The sequence below is a fragment of the Notolepis coatsorum genome (genome assembly GCF_963971535.1).
Source record: "Notolepis coatsorum genome assembly, chromosome: 20".
NCBI lineage: Eukaryota > Metazoa > Chordata > Actinopteri > Aulopiformes > Paralepididae > Notolepis > Notolepis coatsorum.
This window is the reverse complement of record NC_140184.1, coordinates 14,703,158-14,728,038: the sequence shown is the minus strand read 5'-3', so window position 1 is coordinate 14,728,038 and position 24,881 is coordinate 14,703,158. Positions and strand designations below refer to the sequence as shown.

Sequence of the window (24,881 nt, the reverse complement as noted above, 5' to 3'; positions counted from 1 at the left end):
CTGTGTTCTAAGCCCCCTGCTGTACTCACTCTACACACACGATTGTGTGGCCAAGTTCAGCTCCAACTCCATAGTGAAGTTCGCCGACGACACGGTGGTGGTGGGGCTGATCTCGGACAACGACGAGAAGGCCTACCGAGAGGAGGTTGAGGTACTGGAACGTTGGTGCCAGGACAACAGCCTGCTCCTGAACATTGGTAAAACCAAGGAGCTGATCGTGGATTATAGGAGAGGACAGCAGGAGACACACACACCACTGATGATTAACGGGGCTACCGTGGACAGGGTGAGCAGCTTCAAGTACCTGGGGGTCCACATCTCAGAGGATCTGACATGGTCAACACACATAGACACAGTAGTAAAGAAAGCGAAGCAGCGCCTCTACCACCTGAGACAGTTAAGGAAGTTCAGAGTATCGGGGAAGATACTCCAGTCCTTCTACTCAGGAGCTGTAGAGAGCATCTTGACCGGAAACATCACTGCCTGGTATGGGAACAGCACGGCACAGGACAAGAAGGCCCTACAGAGAGTGGTGCGCTCAGCCGAGCGTACCACGGGTATTGCGCTACCTCCCCTGCAGGCTCTATACAACAAGAGGTGCAAATCCAGAGCCTGCAGGATAATGAAAGACCCCCACCACCCCAATAACAGCCTGTTCCAGCTGCTGAGGTCAGGCAGACGCCTGCGAACCCCAGCTACTAGGACGGAGAGCCTTAGGCTAAGCTTCTTCCCCCAGGCCATCAGAGCCTTGAACAATGAACATTGAGAGACACAGAAACTGAACTATCCACACACAAGCACACACAAGCACATACACGACACGCACGCTGAGCACGCTCACACACTAGCAGCCACTTTAACACTCATGCCGCACATACGCACACTTATGGCCAGAGGAAAGGCCACTTTAAATTAGTATAACATCAGGAACAGTGTATTGCACTACTAAAGCTACCTAGCATGTCCTATATGCTCTGTAAATACTATGTACAGATACCGAGATGGCACACCATGTACCTGTTTATTGCACTGTTGTTTTTACTGGATTCTATTAATATGTTGTACCACTGTATTTTTATTGGATTCTATTATATGTTGTACCACTGTATTGCACATCGTCGCGGGCAAGACCAGCCGCATTTCATTGTATACCTGTATGCCGTGACAATTAAAACTCTTGACTTGACTTGACTTAACAATTGTATGTATTGAGCCGTACTGTATTGTACCCATTCTGCAATCTGTTAAATAAAGTTTTCATTCATTCATTCATTCACTCCCAAGCCACTGTCGCCCTAGGTCTATTTTATTATTAGGTATTTTTACTTTGGTCTCTATCACTATACATTTATAGTTAGTGTAATCAATCATTTGACCTGATGTACACTAGAATGTGCAGCATACCATTCGCTGACGTCTCACCCCTTTATGGAGGAGGATTGTTGGCAAGTGACAGCTCTCACTTTTTTCCTCATAGTGACTAGTGACACAACTGTCTGGTCTAGCTCGTATACTGTGTTGGACCACTAAACTAAATGTATCAGCAATAGTAGTAATCATGGATTATCGTCATAGTTCTTGTCAGGGGCGTATCTAGACCCAGCACTCTACTGGGGCCAGTGATGCCAGTAACGCGTTACTAAGTAACGCGTTATTGTAATCTGATTACTTTTCCCCGAAAATAGTAATCTAACGCGTTAATCTTTAAAAGCCAGTAATCTGATTGCAGTTACTTGTCCAAGTGGCTGTGCATTACTATTTCGTTACTATCTCATCATAAATTCATAATGCAGGCGGAATGCAGTATTTTATTTCGTTTTCGACAGTCAAAAATACATTTTGAGCTGTTTTTCTTTTGGGAGTGACGTGGTGTGGCAGTGAAAGGGTTAAATACAAGAATGTGTCCCGCGGCGTGACTGGTCCCTCTGTCTGTGAGTGACTCTGCTTTTGTCCAATCACATTCCCCATCCACAGTCTGCGAATCAGAGGCAGAGTAGGGCGGGTCTTCACAGCACGTCATGTGACATATGCGCCAATCGTGTGACAGCAGGGTTCCGTCGTCGGAGAATTCCACCCCAAAACGCTTGGCAAAATTAAAAGTGAAACCGCAAGATGACTTTTGCGGTTTCTGTTCAGAATTCCACCCCAAAACGCTCGTCTAAACGTAGCCTCAGTCACTACTTCACGGCGGAGGAAACAAAATACTGTCTACCGCTAAAAACAGCACATCCAATTGCATCTGGAATCACAACACTAGCCGACGCTTCGACTAGGTACAGGAGGGTTGATGGTGGCAGAGCAAAAGCTCTTATTTGCCAGATTTACAGTTAATTTACATGTTAAAGAGAGACTGATTGTATGTTTATAGAGAGACATTTATAAAAACAATTTAATAGTTACAGTTGATATAATTGAATAGTTCAGCCTGCATTTGTTAGATGTGATACACTGGTTTTGTAAAACCACTGGCTGGCTGCTCTAATGCTGTGAGCATCATAGACTGTTGCTTTACCATACTTGATGGTACAGAAGCTGAAGCTATAGTTTAACAATTTACGTTATGTGCAGAGAAACAAGTTAAAAACAATTTATGCACTTTCAATAAAGCGTTTAAAAAAAAACTGTTGGGGGAACGACGACGACTTCGTAACCTAGTTACTTTCAAAGTAACTAAGTTACTCTGATAATCAAGTAATCAGTAAAGTAACTTAGATTACTTTTTAAAGGAGTAATCAGTAATCTGGCATCACTGTTGATGTGGCATAATTGCGAAACGTGTTTAGTCCCTTATTTGAGCCGAATCTGGGTTTAACATGATTTGTGGAGCTCCCTCTGGTGTTGTGACCGTGGTATTCACTGACCTTTGGGATGTATTTTGACATGTACATTGGTACCTTGGTCGTGTAGTGTATCTTGTAGACCGTGACGGCAAGTTCTTTCGACGGTTAAGCTTAGGCACTCTTTCGAAGTTGGTTATTGTTAGAGTTTGTCTTAGAGCAGGGCGATAGAACGCCAGGTAGTTTGCAGGCTGTTTGACGAGGAAATGGGCAAAGACACAGCTCGTCACGGATTGGGCAAACGCGTCAATGGCCAATCAGAGAGCGTCAGTCAGTGCCAATCAAAGAGCGTCTCCGAGAAATGCGGCGTGCATGTAATCACGCGGTCTGCACCCCTTAACAATTTTTTTCTGTTGCTTATTGCTTTTTTGTGTTTTGCTCCCATCTACTGGCAACTATTCGCAACAACACCGGGGCTGAAAGAAATCCAAATCATTGTTAGCGAGTTTTCTCATAACATACTATATGACCCTTCTTGCTTCCAGTAGTGACGCTGGGTCAGGAAAACCATAGATATAGAACATATCTATGAGGAAAACACCTCAGTGGCTAGCAGCTGTGTCAAGCTATTTTAATTAAGCTAAAAAAATAAGACTTCCCTTGCCTTCAAAATGAAAGGCCTAATGAAAAGTGAAAATAATAAGATTTGGATCCAAAACATAATACCAAATGATACAGGAAGCGCTCTTCTTACATGAAAGAAACCCCATAGTGTGTTAATGTGTTTATGAAATAATTGGGTTTTCTGTATAATGTGGTATATGTTTTATGTCCAAGACTTCCTTTGACACTTATTATAAGGCTTATAACTCGGATTTACATACAATATTAAATGAATATACAATATGTATGTATATACATATATATGTGTGTGCGTGCATATGATCATTATTTAACAGATCTTAGTGTCATCATTAATTAGCTTTCTTGTATAATGGGATTGTGATAGTGACTTTTATTTTGATATTTTGAGTCCATTTAAGACCGGAAGTAGAATCCCTCACTATCTTGACGCAGCCGAGGCTACTAGCTAACGTTAGTTACTTTAGGAGGGAATCGTCGCTTGGCCGGGCAAACAACATAAATCACATCTTCTTCACTAGCTAACGTTAGCTAGTCAATTTATTTAGCATCACAATGGCATACCAGCTTTACAGAAACACAACGCTAGGCAACAGTCTCCAAGAGAGCTTAGACGAGCTTATTCAGGTAACTTTAGTGAGCTAAGTTAGTTAGGCAGCTGGTTAGCAGCAAGCTAGTTCGCTAACGTTGTGTTTCCGGTGTTGGTTCTTCATGGCACTAACGTTAGCTGGATAGCTAAACTGCTCATCTGTGTTAAAACACCGTTCTATCTGTTGTATTGCCAATAATGCCTTAATATGTCTCGACTGGGGGAAGTGAACGATATGCGTTTATTGAATTGAACATGATCTCTAGCAACCTACTCATGTAATGGTGGCAGTGTGTTGTTTCATGTTAACGTTAGTGGCTCAACCTGCTGCTGGTTGTAACACGAATCAACCTAACGGGTTCATTCATGGTAGTTTTCACTTCAAAGCTCTTGTTTATTTTGTGAACCTTCGAGCTTCCAGTGTATATTTGTAGATCTGGTATGTCATACATGTCTAGATGTAGCAGTACTGTCTTGTCTATCTGTATGTCATATATGTTATGATGAATTGAAAATGGGGGACCCTGATGTAAACAAGACGAAAGTCTTTCTCTGGTCTGCACCCCCTTAACAATTGTGTGTATTGAGCCATACTGTATTGTACCCATTCTCCAATCTGTTAATACAATTTTCAATCAATCAAACGTGTCGTTACTCATGTGTAGCAAACCAGTTCCACTCTGTTGAATGTGTGAGAAGACGAGTTCCATCTTGGCTGATGCAGGGAAGGTCTTTGCTCATCTGGTCGCTGTCGTTTTTTCTGTTTCAGACCCAACAGATAACACCACAGTTAGCACTTCAAGTCCTGCTTCAGTTTGATAAAGCCATAAACACAGCACTTGCCAACCGGGTGCGCAACAGGGTCAACTTCCGGGTGAGTGCCATTGCAGATTGATCATTCATGCTTCACATTGACCTGGGTGTAACCTCATTTTCATCACCACTCATCATGACATGATATACCACGTGAAGGCCCTTGCCTGTTTGTTCTCTTTCATTTGATGCACATGTTATAACGGCACTGCTCAAGAGCTACCAAGACGGATCCACTGTAAGCAGCACTAAGCAGTGTGCTGGCACGTTATACAGCCCACGTTTATACCCCATTTATACCAAGCCACACACCCAGTCAGGTGAGGACCATAACCATTCATACTTAGCCCAGGTCGGCAAGTTTATTTCACATCTCAAATGGTGTGGTGCCTTTTTTGACATGATCAATTGGTCCAGTAGGGGTGTAACATGTAGGCTACCATAGTGCAGGCTCATGGCAGCAACGTTAGTGGTTGAAACGTGATTCCGGAGTGATACCAAGTAGAAGGAAATATATCCTGTCCAGGCATGCGTTCTTCATGGGACGGGGGTGCACTACGTGCAAGCCCAGTTAAGTACTCTCTATTTGCATATCAATAGCGCCGGTCGTCAGGTGTGTTAAATACGTTCTCAGATACATTCACACCTAACTTGTTGTGAATGACATGTGTGACCCTGATGGAAACAAGACAAACGTCTTTCTCGGGTCTGTACCCCCTTAACAATTGTGTGTATTGTACCCATTCTGCAATCTGTTAAATAAAGTTTTCATTCATTCATACATTCCATTCGTAGAGGCAATTAGGCATCGTCTTTAGTCTGTGCTCAAGCGAGGGGACATTAAAAATGCGCATTCGCGGGAGCGCGCATGCACGTGGCGCCATTAGGTGCGTGCAATCCCAATTGATTTCAATAACGCACCACTGATCCTGTCATCAGTGCGTATAGCAGGTATCCTCGAAATTCTCTGCCATCTCCTCTGCACTGCTCCAACTGTCTGTGTCTGTCTACTGCTTTGGTCCAATCATATTCAGCGTCCCGTCAGCACCCCCCCCCCCCCCCCCACCCACAGTCTGCGAATCAGAGCAGAGTAGGGCGGGTCTTCACGGAATGCGTGTTGTCTCTTTCAACGGGTCGGAGTCAGAGCGAGAGTTGACAGCGCATTTACAGGTAGTCTAATCCGCAGGTACTGTAGCGAGTAGCATAATTTTTACCAGCAGGCAGCTAGTAGAAAAATATGGCATGTTCAAAGATGGCCAGTAAAATAAAAGTCAACAGTGAAAATCGCTGCAATTCAAAGGTGAATGGACTGAAAAATATGCGTTCATCCTCCCTCCAACCAGCACAATGTGCCAAGAAACGGTAGCTCTTGTGAAGAGTGGCAATTTGAAACGCAATTTGAAACGCCAATACGAAACAAAACACAGTTATTTTGATGCAACCTTTCAGCACTAAGAACCACAAAAATAAATGGAATGAAATCATCATATCAAGCTGCAAGCAGAATTATTGTTAAAGTTATGTCACAACGATAAAAAGCAACCAAGTGTCACTGCTCACTCAGTGATATGGGTGTTGGCTAAACACAAGAAGCCATTCTCTGATGCATAAATAATAAAATAATGTATGACTGAAGTGATGGAGACCATGTTTGAAGGCAAACAAAAGCAAATCCTCCTCAGATAGCACAGCAACCAGATACATACCTTTTTTTGTCTCTGCGTGCATTTAGCTTAGGGAACAGTCGCTCCGTTAGCATAGCTTAGCTTCATCACTGGAAGTGAGGCGGGGCCGGAGCCTTACAGTGTATAGTTTGATTGATTGATTGAAAAGTTTATTAACAGATTGCAGAATACACTCCAAATACAACTCCAAAACGTTCATGTAAACATGTTGTGACCTGTGTATTCACCACGTGGAGAAATAAAAAATAATTGAATTAGACAATTACGTTTTATAAGCAAATATACTCTGAACTATTTTTTTGCCTAACCACTCCTCTCTGAGCGCAGCCAGTGATTTCAACGTGTCGTCGTGATTGTTGACATTCTCATTCATTCAAAGGATCCGAACCGATTGAAGTTTATGGATACCATGACTTGAAATCCTCTTACCTTGACGATTAAAAGCCTCCTTTTTTTTTATTTTTTTAATTTATTATTTTTTTTTTAATTTTTTATTTTATTGAGCTAACCGGAGCTAACACAGATCAGGATGGTAAAGCATATATAATGACTTCCTTAACACGAACCTAAACTAACTTTAGGTTAGTTGTAACGTTAGTTTAGGTTTGTGTTAACGTTAGATAATGTACAAAATAAACGTTTTCCGCTGCTATAAACGTTGCACTTTTATTTTGACAACCCCAGAAAGGAAGTCATTATATATGCTTTATTTACCATCCTGATCTGTGTTAGCTCCGGTTAGCTCAGAGCGTCCGGTATAACAATACCAGCCATTGGATTACTGTTTTCTAAATTGGGGAGGCTTTTAATCGTCAAGGTAAGAGGATTTTAAGTCATGGTATCCATAAACTTCAATCGCTTCGGATCCTTTGAATCACGACGACACGTTGAAATCACTAGCTGCGCTCACACTAATAAATTTTTTTATTTACATCTAAGACAATTTATATAAAAACTCTTGGGTGCCTAAGACTTTTACACAGTACTGTGTTTTCTATCCACTTTAGCCAAACACATATATATATATTAGCGCTGGGCCGTTAACGGCGTTAACGTGCTGCGTTAACGCTATACTAGTATCGCGCGATAATATAATTAACGCATTAATCTAATTTTTTTTTTTTTTTTTTTTTTTAACCTTTATTTACCCAGGGTAGGTTCGCTGAGCACAGATGCTCTTTTTCAGGAACGCCCTGCTTCACGTTCACACAGTTCCATTCACACCTGGGAGCTGCCCAGTACAACCACAGTTGACACCATTGGCCACTGAGCAACTCCACTGGAGCAGTTGATTCAAGCCATGTCACATAGTTCAAGTTTGAAATGATTCTTTCTGTTTTGCTCCTGAGAGTGCTAGATACTGTACTGTACTGGTAATATTATTTATTTGTGTTAACTTCTGAATAAAACAACTTATTAAACACAAGTACATCTTATTGAACATTATTTTGATATTTCATTACCAATTATCATAGCAAAACAGCTTTTTCAAACAGTCTGTAATGCATTTTGGAAACGGGAGATGGGCTCATGGTGTAATGGGCCACCTGGCCTGAGAAACATAAGGAGGAAAGAAAAAGTAAGGACTTACTTCTGGTCATTATTTGGGTAGAACACATATTTTGAATGCCTTCGGCAGGTTTTTTTATTTATTTTTTTATCCATTTTAATCTAGATTAATCTAGATTAAATCCAGGATTGCAGATAGATTCATCTAGATTAAAAAAAATAATCTATGCCCACCTCTAATATATATATATATATATATACCTATATATATATACACACACTACTGTGAGAAAATAATAATCACACAGACTTAATGATTTTAGAATATTTCAGATAATGAAATTAAATATTTATCATCAACTATCCAGTTAGTATTTATACTGTCTGTAACGTTTGGCTACTTTAAATCATTGAATGTAGAGAGAGAGAGAGCGAACAAGAGAGCCAGCCCCCCCCCCCTTCGGGTTTTGTTCTAGGTTCGCGTTTTGGTCGTCTAAACTGCCGTAGGTGATGACGTCACACTCGAATGTAAACAGGAAGAGATGGAGATGGAGACACACGGAGGCGTCTCTACTTTCCGTAGCTGCATTTCTGCAGACCCCTCTCTGATTGGTTGAGCCCATTTCTGCAGACCCCTCTCTGATTGGTTGAGCGAAGCCCCTCTCTGATCGCTATAGTTTCCCAACAGGAGTAAAGTCTGGAACGCACCACAGCCTGTCACAAGCAGTAGAGATGTGTCGTAGCAATCCGAAGTGACATTGACCACCAGACTCTTTCTCTTAAGGCATTAACTGGGTTAATTAATATAAATGTTATATTGTAACTGTCTAGTTACACATTGGTTCCGAAACATGTATGTTCCAGGCTGCAATTAAAACTTTGAATCTGAGAGTGCTGGACCGGCTTCCTGCTTTCTTCTAACTGTCTAGTTAGGCATTAACTGGGTTAATCTAAATGTTAGGTATTGTCACACCAGGATCAGTTGGTATGATGAAACACATGTTATTATATGTTTGATTGAAATGTTGTGTCTTAACTAATAATAACTAATTCCTTGGTCAATAGAAGTCTCTGTGATACTTTCTGAATATGATTTGGGAACATCAAATGGGCAGGGTTATAATAGAAGAAAGACAGTGTAAACAATATAATTAACTCTGAATATAATAATGAGGAAAAATAAACGGGATACACAAAAAGGTGCATGAGATGAGGTTATATGTAGAACATGGTACAGTTACAGTAAGTGGGGAGTGCATCATGGTACAGTTACAGTAAGTGGGGAGTGTAAAACACTCTGTGAACACTAAACAGTGATTCAAACCCCCTCAATGTACAGTTTCTGACAGCTGGGCTGTGTTGAACTTGTCACGTGAAATAACGTTATGTGTTGTCATGCGAAATGTGCATAACGTTATGAATAAACCGCGAAATAACATAACGTTATGTTATATACACGCGAAATGTGCATAACGTTATGAATAAACCGCGAAATAACATAACGTTATGTTATATAACGTTACAATGTACAGTTTCTGACAGCTGGCTGTGTTGTGAAATGTGCATAACGTTATGAATAAAGCGCGAAGTCACGCGAAATAACGTAATACGCGAATCTGGTAGTACATTTCTTTTTATCTTCTTGATATAACATTACGTCCGCCTTTTGCTCAACCAATCAGAGAGGGGTCTGCAGAAATGGGCTCAACCAATCAGAGAGGGGTCTGCAGAAATGCAGCTACGGAAAGTAGACACGCCACACGGAGATGGAAATTGGATGATATACAGAAACGAATAACCAATAAATATGAAGTTATGTTTAAACTTCTGTTGTCAAGCGTTGTCAATATAACCCACCCCCTTTCCTCACAAATGGAACTAGTCTTGTGGAGTCCGCTTTGACCGTTTTCCAGGGTTAGCAGCTATAGCTAGTTAGCTTAGCATACTCCTAATGGATACCTTGGTTAGCAGCTACCGTTAGCTCATTGCTCGTGTCAATTAAATTGCATGTTATTAAAGGTCCACGCTGGTCTGTCTAATGAAATTACAACCGCAACATTATATCGCACTGTACAGCCCTGGTTGTAGGCTAATGTTTTACTACTTTTTGTATCCAATTTGTATGGATTAATTTAGGAGTGAAATGCGAATGAAGGGTTGAAATCACTACTCACAAACTCGCCCCCAGATATTATTTTAAACTCGCACGGACCAAATTAGGGGGCAATTTGCGATCATCTCGTCGCAGTTTACAGCCCTGCTTTGGGGACATTGATTCCTTGTGTTGTGTTAATTACAGCTCCATAAAAGGATAATGTAGCAGTCCATAAGACAAGGTATTGCCATCTTTCATCTACATAATTGCATAGAGCTGTAATTAACACAACACAAGGATCCAATGTTCATATTCAAACTAATTTACTCTCAATAACTGTCGAACTAAATTAATGTGTGAAAAACAGTAAGTTTTTGGATGCATGTGAGAGTATGTGCTAAATAGATTGTCATTGTTTTTTGTTGAAGTGCCCCTCCGAGACGAGAAGAAAAAAGGGGGGCTGCTGATACCGTCTTCATGGTCATAATTAAGGCTAGGCTGCTGCATTATCTCAAAAGAAATAAGTCATCAAAAACCGTGATTTCAATATAACCATAATGATGGACCCAAAAAGACCTTACTCAGAATTACTGTCAGAGCTGCAGTTCTGTACCTGGAATGCATTGTAATGTCCGTGAGGCTTTAAGATGTTGAAAAACCTTAAGTTGCTAATCTTACCTTGCCGACCCTGTCAAAATGTCATGGCTATTGATGGCTGTACAATATGGACTAAATACCATGTTGCAATTATTGTAGCAGATATTTGGAGTTGCGGTATAACATTCACTGTAATTTAAAGTTCTGGTGTTAAATTTAGAATCTTTATTTTCTATGAATGTAGTTTAAAATCCTTGAGAAGAATATAGTGGCCATACATTGACCTGCCATGCCACTGTGGCCATATGCTTCATCCCAATTGATTTGATTGATTCAGTGATTAGCAGTGTGTTTGGGACTGACTAATGTCTACCATTCTCTTCAAAATATCTCTGCCCCTCGGTTACCGTGTAGTATGTAGAAAAGGAAATAAAAATGCCCATGTTATAATATTTGCAATGTAGATATTGTACTCTGCAAATACTATAAAATGGCCATTTAGATTATTAAATTATATATATATATATATATATATTAGGGCTGTCAAAATGTATGCTTTAACTTTGGAGATTAATTTTAATTATTTAAAGCATTAACACATTCATGGCCATTTGGATCCGTCTAAAATCACTGTAGACGGCCAGCATTTCTAAACAGACTTGCATAGTCCGTGGGGCTGTTTGTAGAGCTAAATCTATACTTTATAGTATTGCTATCTGTCCATTCTCATTGTCAATTGAGACCATAAACCGTCCCTTCAAAATGGCTTAAAGAAATAATTTTTTCATCAATACGTTCTCATTTTATAGCGTCTTGAATATAAGCGTTATAAGTAGGGATTTCCGATATTATCGGCCGATATCGGCATTAAAATGTGATATCGGAAAATATCTATCGGTTTTCAATATATATATATATATTTTTTTATACATTTCTATAACCTTTATTTACCCAGGCAAGCAAGTAAGAACAAATTCTGATTTTATTTATTGTCAAAAGTATGCATAATGTTGTGTTAATTCCACAACAAGAGATATGTAATGTTAATTACCTGAAATTATCGAGACAGCGCCCCTAAGAGGATCTGGCCGGTAATGCACTTTTCAGAATTCGAAGAGGAGGGTAGATCTGCAGTGCAGCTCGGTGACATTGAGTAGGTTAATACAATGGAATAAAAGCCAAAACAACCTTTCCACGGACATGTCCGCGGTTGGTCCTCAACCGTTGGATTCGAAACACGGATTAATACGTGGCCGGCCCCGAATGTGTTAAAATAAATTATCTAGATTAATCTATGGAGTGAAAATTCTTCAACGTTCTGAACATTAAGCAGTATATTTGCTTGTTCGGATATAAGAAAGAGGTAGGGCTGACCTTCGAAGCTTTTTTTGGCAATCGAAGCTTCGGGGCCGAAGCTTCTTATGTTGTGGGACTTGTACAGCACTTTGGTAAACTTTGTTGTTTTTAAATGTGCTCTATAAATAAAGTGGATTGGATTAATTAATTAAGTAGCCCCTTTCGTCAACAAGGTTTCACTCGGCTGCGCTGTCTGGGTGCAGTGGGGCTGCTCTCACAGCCAACATGACATTACATAATTATGTTGCAACCTTCGTCTATCAAGCAAACAATTATATTATATTTAATTTATAATTTATAATTATATCAGACAATGCACCTACAAAAGCAGATGATTACAATTAAATTAGCCAACTTGGTAACACATTAGTCATAGCAGCATAGGCATAGCCGTATTAATGTTTTGTGTGGCGTCGCTGTCGTGTACAACTCCAAGGGATATTCCCTTGGAGATGCATTTTGGAGGCAAAAAATAAATAAACAAATATATATATAATATATATGTAAACGATAGTTGTACACGATATATATACACGATATATATATTTACACTTCGATTTTTTTTTTATGTTCGAAGCTCATGCCATCGAACGAAGCTTCGAAGTATTTAAGACAGCCCCAGAAAGAGGTCTAGCTGAGGTTTTGTTGAACATTTGTATTTCACAGGAGAGAAACTATTCAAAGAAAGCTATTAAAATAGTCTTGAATCTAAATATACTTTCTTTGTGTTGATTTTACATTAATTCCATGATTTTACTCAAGTAAATATCTGTTACAAGCTTCGGTCTTAAATAGAAAAATGCAATTTTTAATCTAGATTAATTACAGAAAATGTTGAGATTAATTGGTTATTTTTTTTAATCTATTGACAACACTAATATATATATATATATAAATTAGAGATTGTACAATCCCTTTAAAAAAAAGTGTATTTGGCCAGGCCGTCTTCTCATACAGAGCATCCCACCAATGGAACTCAATTCCTCAAACAATTAGTGTCCACATCATACCATTCATTCAAGTGCAGGGTTAGGGAATGGCTCATTGATAACCAGAACTGTCAACACTGAGGTGTCTGTATGTGTATATGTGTGTGTGGATATGGATATGGTGCGTCTGTCTATGTCTGGGTCTCTTAATATGTCATGATGTGCTCTGTCCTTGTGTCCATGACTGTATTGTGACCTGTATCCCTACTATGTCTATGTGCTTTTGTTGTGTTTTTATTCTAATGTAATTTATCTTGATTTTATTCTGTTTTTATTGCTAACCCTTTTTTTACACAGGATTTTAGCCTGTACCTTCTGGCAGGGGGACTACCAATGGAAATGAGCCTTTTGGCTAAAATTGGGTGCATTTACATTTGTAAAATGTTTTATTAATGTACACTGTCCCCCTTGAACAAATAAAGTAAACCTAAACCTAACCTAACCTAATTTAGTAATTTGATACATTGTTGTTCAGTTCTATGCTATGAAGTCAAAGACGGGGCTTAAATGTCAGCCCTGAGGCAGTATACAACGGGTGTGCTGCTATTAGGTATTATCTAACTGCAATGTTGTAATGCGGTTGTTGTTGTTGTTCTTCTTCTGTCTCACCTCTAGGGGTCACTAAACACCTACAGATTCTGTGACAATGTGTGGACGTTCGTTTTGAATGATGTAGAGTTCAGGGAGGTTACTGACTTGGTGAAGGTGGACAAAGTCAAAATTGTCGCCTGTGACGGGAAAAGTATGTTTTAATATCAATCTCTCCCTTTATTTCTTGTTCCTGTATCTCAATTCTTCACTTTATTTCTCAACTACAGTAGTAGAAGTTTGATTACCCAACCTGGTAGTTAGAAGTACTGGTGATGTTATTTTTCTTTAACCTTTCACTACCACACTACAGAAGGTTAACCCTTTCACTACCACACTACAGACGGTTAACCCTCTGTAGTGTGGTAGTGAAAGGTTAACCTTCTGTAGCGTGCTTGTGAAAGGGTTAATATGTTAATACTACATGGTCCAAAATGTATATGAAACGAGCATGAGGCACAGATTCCAAAATGCTATTTACAGTCTTGTTTGTGTCTGTTAATTGCCGTCGACTGTATTTTAAGCCATATTTTCACATCTTTGTTTATTTTCTTCATTCATTGTGTATCATTCGGATGTGTAAAGTTTAGATGATTAAAAATAGAAAGAATATCATCTCACGCCTCAACCTTTCTCCTTCTGCTTTCACAGACACGGGGTCCAACGCTGGAGAGTAGAGGAGAGCAGAATGCTGCACCATCTGTCGATGTTACTGATGAAGCAGACGATGTCACAAACAGGACTGTATATATAATTTATTACAGTAATTTCTGTAAAGAAGAGAAATCCCGGTGTATAAGAACGGTAATCAGTCGGAACGATTGGAGAGCGAATGGACCAGTCAAGGCCTTGTAATTTGCATGATTTATTATTATCTTTTTTCTTTTTTATTGATCGAGTTTCATAGAACCGGCTTTTCGGTTTGTTAGTGTTGTTGACCTTTGTTGGTGACCTTTAATAAAGAAATATTTAAAACACGGGAGGCCTCCTGCTTTTGAGGAAACACTGGATTAGAGTTGGCTGACTTATCATTGTGGAAGGAGGACAGATTTCATATAGTTGATGTTCTTTTATCATATATCATGGTTCTTGAATACGGTAGAATGGAAAGTACATTTAATCATTTCCAGTTCTTGAAAAGTTCTGGAACGAGGGATGCCCGGTAACGTTTTCTTTGCCGCTGATACCGATCGGACTATGAGCCATATCCGCCGATATTTGTTATATCAGCTCGTATAGCAGTATTATAGGTTGGGATGTGGTTGTTAATGTTGACCTGGTTGTAGATCCACTGTCATTTGAAATGTCCTATTTGTGGCCTTATTTATAGACATATATTCCCCAGTCATCAGCAGCAGCATGCATCATAATGAACCCTCACAACAAAACCTCCAAATCCAGTCAAGAATCAAACGTTGTGGAAGAAGGTATGGAAGCCTGGAAGAATCAAACGTTATGGAAGCCTGGAAGAATCAAACGTTATGGAAGCCTGGAAGAATCAAACGTTATGGAAGCCTGGAAGAATCAAACGTTATGGAAGCCTGGAAGGGACGGATGTGCAGGGACTCAAAACTAAACTCATTTTACTGCCCGACGTGTGTCTCTCCACAGACCATCTCTCTGCCAAGGCAATCTAAGCACCACCAGCTCCACACATTCCTCCTGGCAGGCCAGCTGTGAAATGATGACCCAAATCACCAAACATGGCAGAGAGCACAAGAACGGGCCTCGCTTTTAGGAGCCGTTATAGGTGCAGTGCTTTGGAGTTCTGTGTTGCCTGGATAAACCTTGCTGCATTGTTTTTATTATTTTATTTATATGTTTTCAAATAGTGTGTATGATAACCCATTATTTTTTTCTTGCATTGAACAATAACAAGTGATCTGAATGAAATTGAGATTGATTGTAATGCTATCGTATAACCTCCTACTGAAGTTGTAGCTATACTTAGTATAACCAGAGAAACCTAGGCCTAAACCTACTGCCAACAGATTGAAATGAAATGGCGTTACCTCAAATTATTTTGGTATTTAATTAACTATAAGTTAGCCCAATGAGGGAATGTATACATTATTATCATAGGTTTCACTCTCCACTGTCATCTCCCCACCTATAAACAGTTATGTAATTCTGGAGTCTCTGGACTTAAATCTTATGAAACGGAGGTCCCTGTGCCAAGATTTGGCCAAGTGGGGGTCCACAGCCTAATATGTATTTTGGTGGTCCTTGATGTGAAAAAGGTTGAGAACCACTGGTTTAGTTAATTCTCTTAATTAGCATCTAAAGCCCAAGTGTAGCACGAACAGAAAATGGCAGTATTTCATTATGATTGTGATTGACAAGTGTAGGCCTACATGAAAGTATGAAACGCAGGTTGCCTTTTTATCGGGATTGTCTGTTGTAATAAGCATAACGTGTGATGATGACGCGCGGTGGCTGGTGCCCATTTTCATTCAAAGAGAACAATGCTGCTGATGTTCAATGCAACAATGTATCCACTTGAAAACATGACGGCATTGTCTAACCTAGAGCCTCATCATCACACAGACAAAACGCCACCGCTGGGGAGCGAGCTGGATCACGTGACCAACACAGATATAGCTGAATGAATGAATGAATGAAAACTTTATTAAACAGATTGCAGAATGGGTACAATACAGTACGGCTCAATACACACAATTGTTAAGGGGATGCAGACCAGAGAAAGACGTTTGTCTTGTTTACATCAGGGTCCCCCATTTTCAATTCATGGTCAAGCTTGAAGCATAGTGAGCTGGCTTCATTGTTATTATTTTTATTTGAATAATAATAACATTCCTTTTCATTTGATGTGATTTTTTATTTATTTTTTTGCGCAACATTCATGATAATAATGCTTCTTGTGAAAGACAAAATACGACCAGGCGACAGGCGTATAAGTAGCCTAATGTTTTTAGCCCCCGGTACAGACATCATGCACCGTGTGAGAAAAATTGTCAATGGCATCGATACGGAGGGTGACGTCATGTTGTGGAATATATCCGAGAGGGGGCGTGGCTTGGTGACGTCATGTTATGAACAGATCGGATGGGGGCGTGGCTTGGTGACGTCATGTTATGAACAGATGGGGGGGGGGGGTGACTTTGTGCCTGTGGTGCAGCAGGCGGAGGATGACATGAGGATGAGAGCAACGGAGGCAGACAATCGGGCGGGCATGTTTATTATTATCATATAGAGGAATAATAATAATAACACGTAGAAGAGGCGCCCGGTGGGATTAAACAAGGAGCGATGGGGACCAATGATTGAGGACACGGTAAATGCATTATTAATCAGTTTAATTAATTCATTATATTAATAATGGCTAACCTTATAGCCTGATGATGCTTTTTTTCTTCTTCTTCTTATGCTGTCATCTCTTTCAATCACTGCAGCCGTGAGACAGACAGGTGCACCCGTTTCGCAGGGCTGTATAGCCTCTACATCCTATTGTATTTTGCTATGTTTATGTTGCTGGCACTGGGTATTAATATTATTACTTCTCCAAGATTGTTATTATTTGACATTGCTATTTTAGTGTAGTCTAATAGGCCGACACATTAAGACACAGTTTGTGTGTTGGTTATTATTAAAGCCAAGGAGCAGTGTGTGTGGTTCTACAATGCAATCTCTTCATGGTATTGTTTTAAACGGGGCCTTTATCTCTATACTCACTGCTGCTGCAGCAGGATGCACAGCCTCAACCGTACAATAGAAAGACAGACAGTGCATGTAGCATAGAAATGCCCCAGGAGCCATAAACGTATAGGCCATAATGAGAAGCTGAGCAGACAGCATGCGTAGGAGACCATGCATCCAGAAAGCAAAATAAAGCTGTTGATGGAAGGCTCATAGCGTTGCTTCTCAACGAGGGGTCCTTGAGGGGATTCCAGGGGGACGAGGTTTAAATGTAGTATTATTTAATCGGGTGAAGTTAGCACAATGAGATAATGGATATAATAATGCTTATTCCGATCACATGTTTCATTCTGTCCACTGGTCTCTCTCTCCCCTTACAGTATAGACAGTATGGCGTTCTGTACTTAGATCTTGTGAAATGCGCGTCACCGAGACAAGATTTTATCAAATGGGGTAATAATGCTATCCATTTGGGGGTCCTTGACATGAAAAAGGTTGAGAAGAACCACTGCTCTATAGACCTACTACATGTCAACAATCATTTCAACCAAGTGCTATTCATCCGATGATCGGCTGTAACAAATGCCAATTAGTCATTCTTTATTTGATAACTGAAACCAACAGTCTTTAGGCCTATAGCCTACTGCTAATTTGTGCCATAATGCAGTATGTTTGTTTGAAGAGGTTAGGCATCTATAATTGTGATTCTCAAAGCTCAATGCTCTCATAGCTATATTGCACGTCATGTTACATCTCACACCACATTTGTTTGCCAAGGCAATGGGGTGTGACACATCCTGTGAATAGTTAAAAATGAATGAAGATAAATATATTTAGGAATGTCCTTTTACATGATAATACGGTGCAACAATATACCAATGGTTATTATTGTGATGTGTAATAAATGTATTAATGATTATCCTTCACAACCTTAGCCTCCATGTTAACCATATATAGACTAACATGGCCCAGGTGTAGTTTTAGGACCATACTCCCAAAATGAATAACATTTGTATAATATCAATCTTATCAAGTTCCTCTTCTCTTCATCTTCTGTGTTCCTATTCATAATCAGAAAATAAAACCAGTCTCAGATCAACACTCTCAGGTAATTTGTCAACACACAAGCCCTGGCCTACAGTAGGCCTATGATAAACAAAAACATCCAATGTGTTGGCCTTCATTTCTTCAGACTTATTCAGGACACGATTTTGAGTTTGCCAATCTTTATTGGATCCCTTTAGCTGTCAGCCAGCACCTATATTCATTCAATCTTTATTTATACTCGATAATACACTGAGTAATTAAACTCATTTACAGTGCCGTCGAGATGTTACATACACAAGTGTCACAGTGTGTTCATAAATATAAAGACATCAGACAATCAGAATAATTGAGAGCACATTTTAAAATACATTAAAAAAAATAATAATAAAAAATCTTTTAAAAAGAATAAAATAGCTCAAAATTAAAACAGAGGTAATAATTTAAAAACAATTACATATTGTGGTGACCTGATTGGTCATTAAGGTTCTAAACCGACCCATAGACACTAGAGTGTCTAGTTTCAGTGTTTCCTGCAGGGTATTCCATGATGTAGGGGCAAAAAAGCCAAAAGCAGATCTACCAAGTTCAGTACAAACTCTAGGCACTCTAAGTGTAAGCCAAAAACTGGATCGTGTACGACAGGGTCCAGTGGTCCATTCCAATAAAGAACTAATATAATTTGGACAATCTCTAATTATGGCTTTATAGATAAAAAGATTGCAATGCAACTTACGTCTCTCTGCCAGAGAGGCCCACCCGACCTTATTATAGGATACAATGGTGAGTACCATAACTATCACCGGTGAAAGCCTATTTGCATGATGATCAGGTTAAGGGACACTCGCTGTCTTTAGGGGGAATATTAGACTCCCTAGACGAGTTCTGTGTCACAGTAACCCTTCAAAGGCGGGGTTTTGTCTTGAAGTGTCATCTCACACATGTATATATGGCGTGAGATAAAGCAACAGTATGAGCATCAGAGAAACACAGGAATTGGTATCTTTGAGATACAAATCACTTTTAAGTGGCTGACCCCATAGATATCTATATGGCTGACCCTAGTCGATTATATTCTTCTTCTTGCTGTTTTCACCTTTACTCTACTGGCTGTAGAGTTGTAGCCCTGCCTATATTATTTCTCAGCTGTATTAGTTGTAGGTTAGATATGTAGGTTTATGCAGGTTGAAAATAGGTTTATAACAAATATAATACCCGTGGCAAGGCCCGTTGCAAAACTTTATCTCCCTGAGTGTGGTGCCTCTCCTGAGGTCTAAACCGCGGTGCTGTGGACACGCAGGCCTCTGGGAACCTGTCTGGCTGTAAGAAAAAAAGCTGCAAGAAAACGGTAAATGTCTGGCATCAATGGTTGCCAAATACTTACTGTCAAATTACAGTAAAATCAAATACATTTACAGATTACAACCTTTATTTAATGGTTAATATTTGATAAAAGGTAATTTACTGTATTTTTATGGCATTTACACTTAAAGTAGAAAAACAAAAGTAATCTGTAAAATAATACAGTGAATTTCCTGTGAAAAAACGTTTTTTTTACAGTGTGGGATCAGACATCTCAGTGAATTCTAGTGCTGTTGCTCCTGGCTCCACACAAAAAGACCCGCCGGAAAGACATTGTGGCCTTTCAATGGGTTGAGAGTTGGCTCCATTTCAGTGCCGGACTGCTGAATTGGCGTACGGGTTGAAGGCTCTGCCACAATGTGTACAGAAATGGCGTTTTGTCGTTCCATTTCCTCACCGGAAAGCTGATCTGCAGGGACTTTGTGACTGCACACTCAAACCTCTTCAGACTGTGCATGGTTTTAACCTCCCCCCTAATATCTCCTCTCTAAGTCCTTCACACTTTATGACACAATCTTTGTCCCTTTCAGTGATGTATACTTTGAATGATTCCCTTACACTGGTTACTTGGTTGTTGTTCTCGACTCTTACCATAACTTGATGGCTCTGTTTTATCCTTCGTTTTTCGTCCTTTTTTACGAGCAGTGAGTATTCCCCCAAGTTAACATGGCCAGGGTTACCGTTACATGCTATACAACTGTGGGCCGTGGCTTTGATTTAAGATGAATGGAAGCATTACTTGGTAATATGCTGGTGATATTCCCCTCCACTTTTATTACTGCGATGAATGCAGTAATAAAATGCAGTGGTGTGGAGTCATCGCCCCGTCCAACCTCACTGTAGTGGGGGAAAAGGACGTAAAACGAAGATGATGATGATGAATGCCAACCACAAGCCCTAATTTAGAATAATTTCATAAATTCAGTATAGAAACACATTTTACTGCTGTCATTTTGATGGAGCTACACCGAGTGTGCAATGATGACTGCATTTCTCAATTCTCCAGTGTGCTGGCAGTTTATTATTATGAATGTAATGTTCCAATGGAAATTCATAGACTCGGTCCTGACCTAAAACATATAATCAAAGGGTTATTGGATGCTGATTGGAGTTTTGGCTTAATTAGATTAGATTAGATTCAAATCTATTGTCATTATAAGTACAGTACAACGGAAATGAGTTTGGCATCCAACCAGATATACAATGTACAGGTGTGTAATATCTAACCCCTTTCACTACCACACTACAGACTGTTAACCTTCTATGGTGTGGTAGTGAAAGGGTTAACCCTTTGTAGTGTGGTAGTGAAGGGGTTAATGTAATATTAAGAGGCAGAACAGTCATTATGATGCCCACAGACAACATATGAGTTGTCAGTAATGTTTGAAAGATTTCTGAATAACTGCAAAACAACTGTGGTAATCCAAAATTACCCTTTCATTGTCTTTACTAAAAATAAATTCCCCAAATGGATAATTTGCTTTGATTCAGCTAATGGCTTGTTGATTGTGAAACCACAGAGACGTACACAGCAACTCTCCCCTATGGGACACATTCATTGTTTTCCCGTTTTCTTATTATAAACACGTTTGGGTCTCTGTTTAGCATAGTGTTCTCTACGCTGCAAAAAAAATCACAAAGTGGCTCATCATATTTTAGCCCTTTGCATTGGATTTCTTTTCATTCAATCAACTCATTGGAGAGAGTGAATATTAAATAACAAGTTTACATCACTCATTTAGTTGATTCAAGTAAAATGCAACAAGGTTACTTGAAAATAATTTCAGAAAACATGTGATCTACTTGGACACTTACTCTTAAAGACTATACTTGCTTAGTAGCTTCAAGGCCCTCGACCTGGCATACCGTGCGGCAAAGGGAACCGCTCCCGCCTACCTCCGGTCAATGGTCTCTAACTACACACCCTCAAGACCCCTACGCTCTGCATCTTCTGGCCGTCTCAGACCCACTCCTATCCAAGCTCCGGGAGGGTCATCAAGGAGAACCTGCCTTTTCTCAGTCCTTGCCCCACAATGGTGGAATGAACTACCCACCGCAGTTAGGACAGCCGAAACTGTCCAATCTTTTGCTGTCGACTAAAGACACACTTCTTCAACCACTACCTGAAAAAAAAATCCAACCCTAACTAACCTTACTGTCATGCACTTGTCCTAATATACTAACCCACACACTGTAGCACTCAACACTTTGATGAACATTGTTACTCAGCTGATAGAGTTGTGCCCTTCCTGATGACTTGTCATACAGAACTTGTAAGTCGCTTTGGATAAAAGTGTCAGCTAAATGACTAAGGCCTAAAAAAAAAAATGGTTTGTTTCCGGTTGCCGACCGACCCTGCCGATTTAGGTGCGACCCAATATATTTTATGAGTTAATTTTATTATTATTATTTTTTTTAATAAAGTTTTATAGAAATCTTAGTCAAACCTTTAGTATTATGGATATTAAACATGCTGGCAGAGTACATGCATCCATGTTGTTGTGAACATTTTAATTAAATAAAGAAATTCCCTATCCATAGTCGCCGTGGGAAAGAATAAAATAAAAAATAAAATAAAATAAATTCCCTACCTACCCATGGCCTTAACACATCCACCGCCGGAAACGGCTTACAACGTGTTTCAAGGTCATGCGAATTCCGCCATTCCACGGCGTACAACGTTATTGAGATCATATTTAATTTTTTCACCATGGTATTCATAATTCCCTCACCGAGCCTGGTCTGATACAGTGGGAGCCTGCACAACAGTGCAACGCTTCAATACCGCCGCCTGGTGGATGATCGGGCGAGTTACCAAACCGGAAATGGATCGAGTCGATCTCTGTGCATCTGGGAAATGCGTCCGGCACTCACATATTGTTGCGGGACTCTAGACACACATCCGTGTATATGGATCGCTGCCATAACTCAATAATCGATATGATTTGGGCGTTTATTTCGCCATACAAACCGGAAATGGATCTAGTAGATCGCCGTCAAATAAGTGGGATCTTTTTCCTCCAGTCTCATCGACGAACGGTAAGAGGACACTAACGTTACTTTCAGCGTGATTGTTTATTATTATTAATGCAAACTGCTCTGATCAATATATCACCCATACTACATAAAGCATTTACTGACGATCACGGAATTATAAACGACCCCCCCCCCCCAGTTTAGGATCATGTACAGTTGACATTTTTAATATAGCGTGTATCGGCAACAAACGGCAGTTGATAATCTATATATGCGTTTATGCCTATAACTCACGTTCTAGGAATTACTGCAGAAAACGATAAAAACATATTTATATTCTAGACGGTATTTTCGTATGAATCTATGAATGAAAAAGTATAACGTTCCTACATCCTGAACGATAGATAATCGATGTTGAATGGGCCATAGTAATGTCAATTTAGCAATACAATTTAAAAAGTTATAGCCCTGCAAAGAAGGTGAACATCTCCATAGGCTTAGAGTGGTGGCAGAGAGTGGTATGAGAGGGGCAAACTGCGTGGCAGTTAATGTGTTAACTGACTACCAACAGGAAACAAACAATATTTTGTGTTATGCCTAAATGTAAATGTAAATGTCAGGTAAGCTTGACAGAGTGTTTTGGATCAAATGAAGGCTTCTAACAGAGTAGGCAACATTAGAAATAATAGCAAAGCCACTGAGTAAAAAGGTGTTTGTTTGTTTGTTTTATTGTTTGCTTTATTAGGATCCCCATTAGCTATCAAATCAATGGCCGCTAGTTTTCCATGGGGTCCTCGCAAGAAAATAATACAACAGAACAAATACAGAATGTAATTAGCAATACAATTAAGAAAGAATTGTAATACAATAAAATAAAAACATAAAATAGTTAATCACATCTTACTACATCATACTACATCAGTCTCATTTACATAATTTCACTTTTTAATATATTTTTAAAACAATATTTATTATTTACCGGTACTTGCCTTGTGGATCCTGGCTCTATAGCGCACTGTGGATTCTAAATTATTAGTCCTTGGTCGAGGAAGAACCAAGTCACCACTCAGCACCTGTCTGGTGAAATAGAACAACATGTATTAAACTAGTAGAGAATGTGCGATTTGTTATCAGCTAGTTATGTGTTGACCTTCTGGAATTGAGAATAACTCCCCAATCTCTCTTACAAAGACACATTTCCAACAGGATATATATTTACAGGGGTGTCCTCATATTCAAATTGACTGTATTTGATCCGTTATGATATGCACATCGATTAGGCCTAATATTTTGTACGTCAAAATAACCTCAGAATAATTCACAACGAGTTCACTGCCTCAAACTAAATATAAAAATATGCATAGGCTATTGCAAAGCCAGTGTTGTGTTTGAAATTACTGGGATGTGCATTAACATCGAATAAATGTGAGACATGGGCCCTGTCTTCACCAAAATACAGTAATTTGCACTCAAATGTGTAGGCAACAGTGACTATAATCAGCATTGATTGTGTTTAACAGGCTACTAGTCCTGTGCGAATAGGCTACTCATGGCGGGACAGCAAGCACATCACATCTTTAGGCTTTACAACCTGTCTCTTTCTTGGAATGAAGCCTATGCCAATTCATCATGGAGTTGGGTGATTTAAGGCCCTTGGTTAAATCCTCTTGATTTCGTATCAATAGCCATACATTCGTATGAGCGCTGCTGATAATTATTCTGCTTAACCCTTTCACTGCCACACGACAGAAGGTTAACCCTTTACTATCACACAACCGACGGCGATGCTCCATCATTAGCTCTGCACCTTCTGTATTGTCACAGTGAAAGGGTTAACCGGCTGTCGTGTGGCAGCAGTGAAAGGGTTAATGTGAGCTCACCTAGGCCCACCTTATCGATGCCAGGCTTGTGGGTGCACAGAACCCCCTCGCCATTTGCGCACATAATGTATGCTCTGCTGTTGGCTCAACCTGCATGCACACACTTGAATCTTGCAATGCTAGGATCTAATCAAATCTAAGAAATCTCATCAAATGGGGAATGCGCTCATCTGTTCTAACTTTTGTTTGGAGCTTTTAACGTCCCCCCCCCCCCCCCCCCCCCCCCTCTGCGTTGTTCATGGATTACTTCAACATTTTGGCCTCGTCCTTTCATTGGATTATTGATGAACAAGTCCCTGTGGAAGTTACAGTGGAGAACATA

General features: G+C 39.8%; 1 protein-coding gene across 1 annotated transcript; it reads left to right on the top strand.

Annotated features, from left to right (window-relative positions):
• The first annotated feature begins 3,866 nt into the window (after window positions 1–3,866).
• On the top strand, window positions 3,867–14,617 carry gtf2a2 (general transcription factor IIA, 2). Its single transcript, XM_084337544.1, has 4 exons — window positions 3,867–4,046; window positions 4,778–4,882; window positions 13,668–13,794; window positions 14,292–14,617. Exons 1-4 carry the CDS (start codon window positions 3,975–3,977, stop codon window positions 14,315–14,317), a joined length of 330 nt encoding a protein of 109 aa, XP_084193670.1. The 5' UTR covers window positions 3,867–3,974; the 3' UTR covers window positions 14,318–14,617.
• Window positions 14,618–24,881: the final 10,264 nt, after the last annotated feature.